This window comes from Rhamphochromis sp. 'chilingali' (genome assembly GCF_963969265.1).
Source record: "Rhamphochromis sp. 'chilingali' genome assembly, chromosome: 16".
Classification (NCBI taxonomy): domain Eukaryota; kingdom Metazoa; phylum Chordata; class Actinopteri; order Cichliformes; family Cichlidae; genus Rhamphochromis; species Rhamphochromis sp. 'chilingali'.
The window spans coordinates 17,553,480-17,567,876 of NC_137943.1; the positions used below are offsets into that span (position 1 = coordinate 17,553,480).

The 14,397-nt window shown below is 44.3% G+C and overlaps 1 protein-coding gene across 1 annotated transcript in view; it reads right to left on the bottom strand.

The window, feature by feature from the left end:
• The window catches only part of clcn2a (chloride channel, voltage-sensitive 2a), a 60,767-nt gene extending 46,370 nt beyond the window's left edge, over positions 1-14,397 (bottom strand). The window contains exon 1 of the mRNA XM_080907554.1: positions 14,310-14,397. Coding sequence (XP_080763680.1) covers positions 14,310-14,360 — 51 coding nt within the window. The 5' untranslated portion in view covers positions 14,361-14,397. The remainder of the gene's footprint in view (positions 1-14,309) is intronic.

Sequence of the window (14,397 nt, forward strand, 5' to 3'; positions counted from 1 at the left end):
ACTCAGGGTTTTGGGTTGTTTTGGTTTTTTTTAGTTTTTTTTTATGGAGAAGTTTTCCCAGCGAATAAAGCTGCCGTTCTAAGTTTACCTTTTTCGTGTTGAGTCCTGTATTTGGACCCACTTCCTGCCTGCCACAGCACAGCCAAAATGTAACAATAGCAAAAGACGCCAGCAGGTGTCTCTGTGGAGAAGGGTTCGAAAACGAAAACTCTATATCAGGGGTGTCAAACTTAAATACACAGTGGGCCAAAATTCAAAACTGGAACAAAGTCGCGGGCTAACATTAATATTTATTGAAGATCTAGATAAAAGAATGAATCTTTTCTTATTGACTCAAACAAGTTTTGCTGAAAAACTGAATATGGAACAAGCAAAGCTTAATACTAAACAATATATATATTAGCTGTATAATACCAGTAGGCCAGCTCTAATAGTAATTTGGTATTGGCTTCGCGGGCCAAATGTAATTAGGCTGCGGGCCAAATTTGGCCCGCGGGCCAGAGTTTGACACCTATGCTCTATATGATTCACGCATAATCCTGAACATTTCTGGGTTTCACAAAGCCTTCACTAATATTAACTGGCAGCAATAGGGTTAATGATTAAGGGTTAATTTGGCTATCCCAATTGCACTTGGTTCTACCTGGAACCTTTAAAAGACACTTGGGATGCCTGGCAATCTCCTGACCTGAACCCGCACTTCAAATATTTCATTTCAGGTAAAAGTTGAAAGTTTTATTTTCTATTGGCTTAACCAAACCTGGCAGCCCAAATAAGTATTTTGATTTCTGGATGAGACCTTCACCAGTATCTTCACCAGCACAAAACACCAATGACTAAAACATCACAATGGAGTCCAATGTTTACTCTATTGCATACTTTTGGTCGCAAACAGTTTCTATTCGTGCATCCATAGATGCCTGTTTTATGTTCCACTGTGTTCACCAGCCTGACACTATGTCTGTGCACTTGAGTTTTTGACTGATTTCAGCTGCCACTCCCGTTTATGGTAAAGAACACAAAACGTTGAGGGCATGACTCAATGTAGTCCTTTGCAAAGCTGGTTCATGTGATGACACTTGGTAGATTTGCTTCTATCAGCAACAGATTGAAACTTTGTTTAAAAATTTCAGTAGAAAGTGAAAACAGAATTTTACTGTCTAGTATCCATAATATCACGATGTGCTGACAATGTGCCAGTAAGCCTGCAGCACCGATTTAAGACATTCTCCCATCAATGTGAAGAAAGTTTGTAAGCGGAAAACACTCATTCCTTTTTTGGCATGTATTCACCATAGATTCTTTTCAATGAGTTTATGCAATATTACATTTATTCCCATTCAGAGTGCAGGAATTTTTCACCAAGCCCTTGGTGATTTGAATTGATTAGGGGAGAGTTAGACCACTGCAGCAAAATGGCTTAAAGTCTTGGCTCTGTGGTCTCGTGTGTGTGTGACCGCCCTTTTGCTATTGAGCCCAGTTAATCGTGGCACTGTCATCTTAAACATCTGAGTGTCATCAGGGGGGAAAAAAATGTCCACTGATGGAGGAAAACCTGGTCATTCAGTATGTTTCAGGTAGTCAGCTGACCTAATTTTTTGCACCCATCATGTAGCTGAACTACATACCTAAACAACTGAAACAACCTCTGATCAAACACCGGCCCTACAGACAGGAGCTGACTATCCTGATGCACCTTCATTCTGGAAGAGGATAAATCTGGACTCATCGAACCACGTGACCTTTTTCCATTTATCCAGAGTTCAATCTTTACGCTCCCTAGCAAACTGAAGACCTTTTGCTTTCCAAATTAGCGTCACCGATAATTAATTTAGTCCCAGTCCCCAGAGTTCTCTTTGGACTGTGCATGTGGAAATGTTCTTACTTTCGCTATTAAATATGAACACCAGTTGTACTGTTTTTCTAGAAACATTTAAGTAATCAATCACGACGACTCATGAGGTTTTGTTTCTTAACGTCTTCGAAGGTAATGTTTCTCCACTATCCTTCCTGGTTTTAGTAACGTGTTGGACAGTTCTTAATCCAGCTTTAGTTTCAATAATCTCTCTAGTTGTTTTTTTTCCTTAAAGAAAACCAATAATTTGATGCTTCTGACACATAGGAACATCTTTTTCATAACCACAGAATATGTAATGAGAATGAAATGCGAAGCTACACACTGCATCAGTTAAGCTTAAAACCCTGTTATCAGCCAAAACAGTAATCACTGTAGTAATTATCTAATTACTACATAATCCAGGTGGTGACTTTTTTTAGCCAATTATACACAACAAAATCACCCATTAGCACTTGACTTGTGTGGCCTGACCGTAAGCGAGCATCGACAAACCTATTGTTAGTTTTACAGTTGATTTTTATAATCAGCATTAAATTTGTTAATTAATTTTTGGCTTCACCTGAAATTTAATCACCTGTGAATGGTTGTAAAAAAAAAAAAAAAAGCCCAAATCTGTCCTCTGAGTTACCCTAAACTGATTAACACTACAAGCAGCAAAGTTATTATACAGCCAGGCATGGTTAGCTATACTGAAATGCTGCTCTAGCACTCATGAACATCATATTTGGACTCGTGTGTGTCTGCGAACATGAATAAATGCGCTTCGTTGAGCTTTACAGTATTAAAGCAATGCTGCTAAAAAACTGAAGCCTCCTCAACTTTGATCAGTCCCTCATCGCGTCCATCACACAGCAGCAAGTGTTGGCTTCAGTCTGTAGCTTTATAATGCCCACGTCCTTTCAAATGTCTAGTAGTCAGTCTATTTTGGCAGTGTGAGCACAGCTTTTCAAATCAAGCCACCAACATTTTAACAAGAAGCGAGGACCACTTGTCCTGCGACATTCTACTGCGTAAGACCCCCTACTTTACTGTTACACCACACTCTCCCGCTCGACCCCCTACTTTACTGTTACACCACACTCTCCCGCCTTTCTAAGTCCGACCATGTGCGAGTCCAGAACAACAGATTAACTAAAACGTCCTATATGATTCAGCAATTATCAGGAGCGCTGCGAGACAATTTATTCACCATGAGGCGACACCAAGGACAAATATTTGACGCTGTAATGATGAAGGCTGGAACATCAAAAAACTTCCATCCTTGCTGCTTTTTATTAACACATATTCATGGCGTGATTTTAATTTCTTCTGTTGTGAATGACGGATGTTTTAGACCCTTAAACTCCTACATACCGTCAAGGCCGTGTGATTACTTAAGCGCATGCTGAGTGTGTATTGATGAGAGCAGGAGAACAACAAGAGGACTAAAGCACTCAAGCTAATCTGGACCCTGCAGCCTCCAGGGACAGGAAAATTGAATTAGAGGAGGAAGTGACACATTCGACTCACTCGACTGTCTACATTTGCATTCAGGCAGGTAGCGGAGGCTGCTTTTAGGATAGTTAACCGTGAGTCAGAGCTCCACGCAGCAGAAAACCTTTTTGTAGTCGAGCAGACTTGTGCACACGTGTGAGGAAAAAAATTACAAAATACACTTCAGTCACACCGGTGGGAAAGCAGAACATGGGATGGGAGACAGCCGAAGGACTGAGAGAGACTCAAACATCAACATACTTATTTAAGAGAGGTGTTTTTGTTTTTTGCATATGCAACTAAATGTTAAGCATTTAAATTTGATTTGTGCAATTCAAACTGTTAAAAGATACTTTTAATCAACAATGTGTGTACATTCTTTTTGTCGTTAATGGTGTTTTATACTTAAAAGCTTCTGTATACGTAGTTGACGTCATGCACACATTGCTTAAGAGTTGAACGTGATACAACCTCAGGTCGCTAAGGACAAATATGGATTCCCTAGTGAGTGATTATTGGAGGTGAAAAACTGTCACCAGGTGAAATTGGTTCCAAAGCGGGTGCTGCACCTAAAACCTCCTCAGCAGCCAACAGATTGCTGCAGTCACCTGTAGTTTGTACGGAGGACCTTGCAAACTACTAGCTGAGCGGAAACGCGAAACGGAGTATGTTCCCCTTCAAAATAAAAGCTGTGCTTTACTGCTGCAACAAGCATGTTTCAAATGGTTACCATTTCCGTTTGGAGTCACATGTTTCGCATTTTCACTACCGCTAGGACAGAGCCATTTAATTTGAATGAAACTTTCTTGATGGCTCTGCTCTTGTAGAATAACTGGAGACCAAAACAACATGCTCCATGCAAACTACAGGTGATACGTGTCAATCTTGTACTGATCAAACCAGTTGCAGCCAGTCACAAAATACAATTTCCCTCATGACCAGTTGTACGATATCTTCAGGCAAACCGTAATATTGTTGCCAGGGAGTTACTGGCCTGTGTGACTGAGGCCTTATTCACTTGACCTTACATTGTCACCGTGAATGTAACATTTCCAAAACGACGGACAAGTCAGCATCATGTGTGTAGCACTCTCGTGTGATGCGACGAGCTAATAATCACTCTCGATGTTAGTCCGCTGTAAAACTTTTAATGCGTACTCCAGCACATGACAAAACACACAGACCGCCCCGGAAGAACAAAACTCCCCCCACCATACTATTCCGGTTGGACTAGTCCCCCACAGTTATGGCAGGTCCGCACAAACAAATATTGCTTGGTGATCATTTAACCAATGATCTACATCCTCCCCATTTAGCTGGTAGCACCTAACAAAACTAATTCACTCACAAGTCTCTAGACAGTGCTTCTTAACACAACTTTAACTTACCGGTAACAATGTTTTTTGCTCGGAGTAACCCCACACCTTAACATAACAGCAATTATGAAAAATGCAAATAGCAAGCATCATATTTCAACATACTGACAACAAACTGATTACACCTAAGGCATCCTAGTGTTTTCCATTTACGTGTATCTTGGGTTGGGTCTGCAGATGCGACCTGCACGTGTAGTGTATGGTGTCTGGTTCACAATGTTCTGGCCGGGCACCTGCACAGCAGGTTGGGGCTGAGGAGAGGATGTGTTTTGTGAATCTTCGTTTGAGCGTGTGTGTGATTGCGGTGTGAGTGTGGAACTGTCCATTGTAGAATGGTTAGTGTCCTGGCACTCAGGGTCATAGTCATGGAGTGGTGGCGGAGGCGGTTCTGCCACTGGGAGGATGTGGCGGCGATTCCTCCTGTAGGTTCTTCCACCGACCTGAATGATGTAGGATCGTGGCTCCTTGCTCTTCCTTTCCACAATTCCCAGCTTGTCGTAGCCTTTCTCTGTCTGCACGCGGACCACTTGTCCTTCTTGCAACGGCTGTAGCGTGCGACTGGACTTATCATAGTGACGCTTCAGTCCGAGTCTTTTGTCGCGAAGTCGGTCACGGATCTGTCCTGTGTCTTTTGCAATGGGTGCCAACAGCTTGCTGCACACAGGAATGCCCGCGCGTGTCTGACGAGACATGAGGCGTTCAGCAGGGGAGCCTAGTTGTGTGTCACGGGGAATGTTTCTAAGGTTTAGGAGGTCAAGAAACACATCGGTTCCATCTCGGTGAGATTTTTCCATGAGCTGTTTTGCACTGCGCACCGCTCTCTCAGCAAGACCGTTTGACTGTGGAAACTCTGGGCTGCTGGTTGAATGGGTGAAGTCCCACTGTTTTGCGAAATCAACAAACTGTTGACTAGTGTATTGTCTGCCATTGTCAGTGAGGAGCGTGTGCGGTGTGCCATGAACTGAAAAGTGTCTCTTTAGCTTGGAAATGACCGCTGCTGTGGTCAAGTCACGGAGAAGGTCAATCTCAATCCATCCTGAATAGGAATCTACAAGGACCTGGTATTGTTTTCCATGCCAGGTAAAAATGTCAGCAGCCACCGTTGACCATGGGAGGTCTGGAACAGGGTGCAGTTGTAGCGGTTCTCTCTGCTGATGTGTCTTAGTGCTGTTACACACAGTGCAAGAGAGCAGCTCTTCTGCGATGTCTTTTGACATTGCTGGCCAAAAAATTACACTCCTAGCTCTGCGCTTGGTTGCTTCGGTACCTGGATGGCCTTTGTGTACGATGTTGATGTACTCTTTGTGCAGGGACTGGGGAATGACAGTTTTGTGGCTTTTCATGATGATCCCATCCTCCATGCTGAGCTCATCTCTATATGGAAAAAACGGAGCCAGTGCGGGCTGGACTTGGCTCTCTCTGCTGGGCCACCCTCGCTGAATGACTGTGCTGAGCGCTTGTAGCACATCATCTTGTGCTGTGTGCTGTCTTAGCTCCTCCAGGCGAGCAGTGGAGATGTAGCTCACTGTCATCACTTCATAATCAGTGTGTTCGACCGGGCAGCGTGATAGCGGGGCAAGCGGGGCTCTTGAAAGGGTGTCGGCTAGATACATGTATTTCCCCTTTTTGTAGACCAGACTGATGTCGTAACTCTGTAGTCGCAGTAACATCCTCTGGAGCCGGGCAGGGGCGGCATGGATTGGCTTTTTCATTATGGTCACCAGGGGCTGGTGGTCGGTTTCAATGATAGTTGCTTTGCCATAGACATAATCTTTGAACTTCGTGCAGGCAAACACCACGGCGAGGAGCTCCTTCTCTATTTGAGCATATCGCGTCTCTGTGTCAGTGAGAGCACGCGAGGCGAAGGCCACTGGTCTGCCATTTTGCAAACACGCGGCACCCAGCCCATAGCATGATGCATCACATGTCAGTGTGACTGGCTCCTTGACGTTGTAATACGCCAATACTGGCGGGCTGGAGAGGCATGATTTGAGGTGGTCGAAAGCCTCTTGGTGCTGTGGGAACCAGCACCACGCAGTCTCTTTGTGGGTTAGTTTCCTTAGGGGTGCGGCAATCTCACTAAGGTTCGGTATGTATTTCCAAAGGTAATTAACCATACCGAGGAAGCGCTGTAGCGACGTGACATCCGTGGGCACTGGCATTGCTCCTACTGCTGTGGTTTTGGAGGGGTCTGCTTTTAGACCGTCCCTTGTGAAGATGTGGCCCACATATGACACTTGATCTAGGCGAAATTTGCACTTGTCAGGGTTTAGCCTGAGTTTGATCTCTCGAGCACGTGTCAGCACTTTTTTTAGGTTGGCATCATGTTCGGCCACTCCGTGTCCTCCGATGATGATGTCATCCACGATGACAGAGCACGGGTAACCGGTAAACAGCTGTTCCATGGAGCGCTGGAACACCTCACTGGCTGAGTTGATACCAAAGGGCATCCGCAGAAACCTGTATCGCCCAAATGGGGTGCTGAATGTGGTCAGCATTGAGGATTTCTCGTCGAGCTTTATTTGCCAGAAGGAGTTTTTTGCATCTAGCACTGAGAACACTGTTGCTCCTGACATCTGTGCTGCCACTTCCTCAACGCTACGCATTGGGTGATGGGGTCTTTTCAGTGCTGTGTTGAGGTCTTTTGGATTTATGCACAGTCTGATCTCATGCTTGTCTTTCTTGTGTGCTGCCACCATTGAGGACACCCAGTCAGTAGGCTCGGTGACTGGTGTTACAACGCCGATGCGTTGCATGCGTTCAAGTTCAGCTTTGACTCTTTCCTGCATCGCGATGGGGATGCGGTGGGCTGGACGGACCACAGGCTGCACATCAGGGTCTAGTATCATTGAGTATGTGACTGGAAGTTCCCCCAGTTCATCTCTGAACAGGTCATGGTATTGTGTGAATATGTGGGAGCTGAAATCTGTGCTGCTTTCTGTGCTGATCTGGTGGACCTCAGGGCTCATTTTCACAATGCCCATTTCCATGCATGCTCGAAATCCTAGCAGCGGTTGCACTTCTCTATCCACCAAAAAGAAAGGCAACGTGTGACACTGCTTCTTTAAGCAACAAGGGAGTGTAACAGTTCCAGTGGTCTGAATTCTCGTGCCTCCATAGGCAACAAGGCTCACAGGATTCTCTTGTTTAACAGTCTGTCTTCCGCCATTCACTGTTTCGAAAGTCTTGAGTGACATGACGTTGCATTTCGCTCCCGTATCTACTTTCATCTCTGTGGGCACGCCATTTATGTGTATTGTGACAAATCCCTCATCTTTTTTATTAGCTTTAGCGTGGATGCAGTCAATCTGTCTGTCAAGCTCTACACCATCCACGTAAAACGTTTCATCTTGAAGTGGTGGCTCACTCACTGTTAATTCGTTCACAAGCCGCCTTGCAGTCTGTCTGTTAGGGGCTCTGTGATGGCTGCGTGGTTTAGACTTGCAGCAACTTTTGTAGTGATTCAGTTTTTTACAGTTGTGACACTGTTGTCCAAATGCTGGACACTTGTCTCGCTTGGCCGCGTGGCTGCCTCCACAATTGGAGCAATTGGTGACAGTCTGTGGGAATGAAAGGGGCTTCGGCTTGTGCTTGCTGTTCAGAATGGGCTTTACTGCGTCGACACTGGTAGCTTGTGTTGCTAGTGTCTTGCTGTTTTTTTCAGTCATTTCGTGTATTCGACACACCGAGATAGCTTTAGCAAGTGTTAGCTCGCTGTCTCTTAGCAGAGCCTTTCTCAACGTGTCGCTAATGACACCACAGACGATACGATCACTGAGCATCTCGTCAGTGAGGTCCCCAAAGTGACAACATTTAGCCTTGATCTTTAAATCACTGATGAATGATTCAAGTGTCTCACCTGGCTTCTGATTTCTGGTGTGGAATCTATATCTTTCCATCGTCCTGTTGTGTTGAGGATTGCAGATTTCTCGAAATTTTGCCTTTAAACACTCTGGATCCTCTCTGGACTCAGCAGCAGTGAGTATCTCTCCATCTGCACCAGCTGCGCGAACGGCAGGAGCATAAACGAACGAGCGTTCTCGTTCAATGGCGTCTGGTCCAGCAATATTCAGGAGAATGTAAGCCCTTGTCTTCGCCGGCTTGTCAGAGTGAGCAGCGGCGATGAAAATATCATACTCCCTTTCAAAAACACGCCAATTCTCGGCAATGTTCTCATCAAAAACCAGAGGGTCAGGTCTGCGAAATCCGTCCGCCATGATGGGGCGACTTCTTTTTTTCTTTAGCGGCTAATCCGATACAGCGCACAATAAGCAGTGCGGTACCCCGACAGGGATATAAACATACGCGCTGGCGTGACGTCCGTACCGTCTTCTGACACCATGTAGCACTCTCGTGTGATGCGACGAGCTAATAATCACTCTCGATGTTAGTCCGCTGTAAAACTTTTAATGCGTACTCCAGCACATGACAAAACACACAGACCGCCCCGGAAGAACAAAACTCCCCCCACCATACTATTCCGGTTGGACTAGTCCCCCACAGTTATGGCAGGTCCGCACAAACAAATATTGCTTGGTGATCATTTAACCAATGATCTACAATGTGGTTAGCAGTCAGGTGTCTGCAAAAATTCAATACTGCACTGTGTTTCATATATTATTTTCCCCAATGCCTCTCGTTCATCTGTTCATGGTGTACGCACACACACACACACACACACACACACACACACGCATGCACACACGTACACGATCCATCCAATTGGAATCATCTGGTTCCCTCGGGCTTCTCTCATATTGAACTGTCAATCCTGCAAACTTCGGTACCTCTTCAGCCAAGCCTTGATGTTGTTATTTATTTGAACTTTATTCATTTTGCTCTTTTAGATTTGATTGAAGTTCAACCCTGCAGTGACTCGACTGATTAGTCTATCAACAGATGCCTAAATGTCAGAAAATGCTGATTTCCTTTGTGTTATATGAGTCTAAATATCTTTGGGTTTTGAACTTTCAGGGGATGAAAAAGCAGGTTTTTGATTTGAATATTAGAAATCATGGAGATAATTCATATTTAGTCATGAAAATATTGCTTGAAGCTATTACTACATCCATAGATCGTACCCGGCTAAGATCTGTCACAAAGGTTTTTTTTAACCTGCCAGCTCTCTACTATAAAATTTGTATGACATTTGACGGCACTAATATAAGAACAGAGCAGTAACAGCTCAGTGATTTCACAGCAAGCAAGTGTTTGTCATGTGTGCCGCCTCCTGTACGTTCCACACAGGCGGCAATCTCTCCTAAGCCGAAAGGAAAAGGAATATATTACCAGTGACATGGGGAGTTGCAGTAGGGAGAAAATCAGGAAGTGTAAGGAAAGAGAGCAGTGGGATGACGTTAAGACAAAAAATATCCAGGTGGCCTGGAATCAGAGCTGAGGACCTGTCGTACACCCTAATCACCCACCCGTCAGCACAGTTACACATTTAGCCTGATATTGTGCTTTCAGTATTGCTCAACAGTATACAGTATAAATTAGTTAAATTAGTTAGCCACATCAACCAACTATGCCGTTATTATCATAGGATAAATGTATATTGCCTCTGACATTGACCTTTACTGCATTTTTAGTTACTGAGCACATTTACTCGTCCACCGCTTTGTTTTACACGTTGCTAATCATGAATTTTGGTTTGTCAACATTTCACTATTTGAGTTTTAAGTCACTGTCCCCTGCATCCACTTTGAAGTTGTTCCACAGAGCATGTAACCATTTAAACATTTTTAATGGCTACTATGCATTTCTTTTAATGGATACCATTTAGCTCATGAACACAGTACAATGAGCACGGGCTATTTTAAGAAGCGCCTAAAATGAGATTTTCTTCTGTCTACAGTCTCTGCAGTGGCCTGTTCAATTGTGTGCAGGTAACAGCACTATTTGGAAGTGACAGGACCTGAAATGGACTCGAGCCAGCGTCTGTGTGGGAGAACGAACAGAATGCTGACTAAGAGCAACTAAACCCCCCTGAAGAGACAGCGCTTTTATGTGTGTGTATGTGTGTGTGTGTGTGTGCAAAAACAACAGAGAAAGAGGCTGAAAATATATGAATATAAATGTACACAGTGTTTGAATCCTGAAGAGATCTCATCATAGAGCGCAAAGGCAACTTTTGAAGCTAGCTGCACCAAATGGCACTGAGAGAAATGGTAACACTTTTGTTAATTCCAAAAGGCAGAAATCCTTCAGAGTGACACAAGTAAACTGCAAGCAGCATGTTCATATTTACCAACCCAACTGGTCTGTGACACTTTGCACCAAACAATACAAAAGAAAGAAGAGAGGCAATAGACTCGCACTGGTGAGTCCAGTTTTCTGTAGACAGAGCGCCTGCTCGCTGCTGATCTAGAGGCAATCTGTGCATACTAACAGGCTATGAAAATAGTGTGTTAGCACCGTATTTGTATGGATGCATGTATGAAAAAGATGCACGTAAGTTGGGTTTTTGTATTAAATAAAGGAACATTTTTGAGAAAATCTCCATAATCTATACAAGAATTTGAAATCCACATGCTAAAATTCGGTCTCGCTGGGAAAATATCAAATGGATTTCTTTCCTGGTGTGCCACTGTGTGCTCTCTTTACATAAAAATGCAGTAATGTTGCTTTATATAGTCAGCGTCCACACACACACACACACACACACACACACACACACACACACACGCTGAAAGTGATTTTAAAATAGCAAGAATTGGATCGCTAAAAGGCACAAATAAAAAAAAACACCTTGTGTAGACTTCCATACATTTTTACATACATTTACATACACATACATTTCAACATGTGTACAGTAGGTGCTGTATATTTCTGTGGCGCTGCAGTGCTCTGGTGGTGGTGTTGGTGGTGATAGTGCCGGTGGAGCGCGGCTGGCTTCTCCTTCTCAACTGGATGAGGACTTTGATCCTTGCAGCAGTGGAATGTAAAAGCCTCCTGCTGCGGGAAGGACACGAACGGGCTGTTGCTGACATCTGCTCTGACAACGACTTCACCACGCACTCGTTTAAGACTGTGTACGTAGGCAGACATATGCGTAGGTGCAGTGCATACCCTCCCACACAAACACACACTCACGTATAATCACAAACTAACTGCACATGCAGGACCTATAGAGCAAACTTGCCCACGCTTCTGAAAAGAGAAAACACACGCAAACCCAATGACACATTCAGACCTCCCACACCTCTGAGAAAGGCCTTTGAAAAAGCTTCAGATGGAAGCGGCAACACCTCGACAACCAAGTCACCACAACACCGTCTGTCTCTTTTCTTTTCAGTCTCTGACCTGCCTCTTCTTCACTTCACCTGCTCCGTTCCTCCGTCCCACGAGACAGCGGGGAGGCAGAAAGCCGCCGCACGCCGTCCCAGCATGCCACTGCACCTGACAGTTGTAGAAGCCAGTGACCCATGCACCAAATTGTTGTTTGCTTTCAAACTGTCACACGCAGATTCCTCCTGCAGAAAACAACCGCTACTGCCTAAAATGATCAAATTCATTCATGCTTCCTTCTTGTGAAAGTCTCAATGGTTATTAATAACTTCTTTTTCTCAGTTTTTGCTCTTCTCTTTGGATAATAAGCTCAGAGACATCGGTGAAGACTGTGAATTCCTTCCAAAGCAATTTCCAAGAGCTAGGGTTTTGTGCAGCATCGGTGCACAATATATCAGTGGGTATTATTTACATCTCAGAAGTCAGTTTACTTTAGGGGTGGCTCTAATAAGAAATGCAAACATGGCCATCTGCAATGTAATTGTATCAATTATTCAGTTGTTAGTACCATTTATATGACAAGTTTGTAATACCCAGCACAGCTTTTCTTAATGGATTGTCACAGCAGCGCTGAGAGGCTGTAAAAGCTCCAGCTCCAACAGCAGTAATAAATTAAAGGGTTTTTTTTTGTCTCATTGTCTTGTAAAAACTGCTGCTCGGTGTATTAAAAGATTTTTGCCAGTATAGTGTAAATACAGGAGGGGAAAGCCTTTTTTTGGACTACAATACGTGTAAATGAAGGGATGGTGTTTCTGCGCTTCCTCATCCGGCAGAAGTTATCAAACAGATCTCCATATCGCTCTATCTGCTCCGTGTCATCTGCTCAGTCCTGCTACAGCACCCGTGTTCCTCTGCTGCCAAAATCCAAGCATTACTGAAAATCCTCTGAATCTTGCTGATGGCAAACAATAAAACACAAAAGATCCTTTTGTCAACATTAGAATCCAATTTTAGACTGCAGCCACACTTTGAAGAAACACTGCGAGCCTTTACTTATCAGATTTTTTTATTTGTATCCATCTCTCAGTTTTCCCCGGGAGAAGCACAGATGTTTCACCTGCACGAAAGTATGTGATGAATAGCGCTGCCACTTTGTACCTATAGGAAGCATTACGAGACACACTGCACCATGGCAAGCATGTGGAGAAACACACATATCTATTTTTGGGGTAATGGACTGCTGTACGGGGAGTGAATGATAAAGCCATTGATCGCAGTCCTATGGCCAGAGGAGGTTCTGGGGATAGATGGCACGTTCCAATCCTCAGAGACACCGACTGCCATTTTACATTACTATTGATCTAAGGCACACGGCACGGCATCGATCCCCCACACAAACAAGAACAGCAAAAACACCTCTGTACCACTTAACACCTATGCCGCTGCACGAACACAGACTGACCAACAGATCTCAAGTCCACATGTGCAAATCCACGCGAGACAAAAAAACATGTCACCAGAAGCTAAAAGACAACTGCACACCAAGGCTCACAAATCAGTGAAGGGTGACACTTTAATCCACTGCTTTGCCTGACTGACTCCCTGCCAATCTGTCTGTCTCTCTCGTTCCCTTTATCTGAATATCACTGTTTCAAGTGCTCCAGGGTATCACTGTCAGCCAAGTGAAATGACATAAGTGAGGAAAACTAGTGCACGAGGAAATTAATATTCAGAAACACTCCACTTTTAGTTCATATGTGCAAGGGGCCACTCTCACAGACAGGAGGGCTGAGAGGAAGATAAAAGAGGGGAGGGTGGGGGCATTACTGGGGACACCAAGATGTGCAGGAGAAATGGAGAAGATAAGAAAATACAGGACATGATTGGAATACAAAAGCACCCAGCAGGCTCTGATGTGCATTTCAAGGTTATTAACATCTAAATAATAAGCAATTAGGACACATATGAGGTTAATATAGATAGGCAAACATGAGATTCTGCAAGCCGAACTAATTAATCATACGTGGTTTGGTGACATCGGAATTGATTGGGATTAATTAGGAGGGTCGGTGCAGGCAGAGGCTGAGAGTGATGCAACACCTGTGGATCAAGGTGAATGACTGGAGAGCAGCGAGTGACGTTACATATCACAGGAGGGAGAGCACACCGAAACCCTTTCTTCATATTTTAAAAGAAAAAAATAGATATCTTATTTGGTTTTGTATAGAAATGTTGGACACAGGAGCTGCACACTCTCCTGCTATTCTCATCCAGGACACGGCTGAACAGGCACCAGCTGCGCCCGTCCTCCAGTCAAACAAGCATCCATGAAAGCCCTCCACACGACTCAAACCGAGATCTGTGAAACTCACCAAAGTTTGCTGGTACTGAAGCGTCCTGTTTTCGGCCTTGTCCTTCACCATTGCGGCAATATCCCCATTGAAGACCCCCACAAAAAAG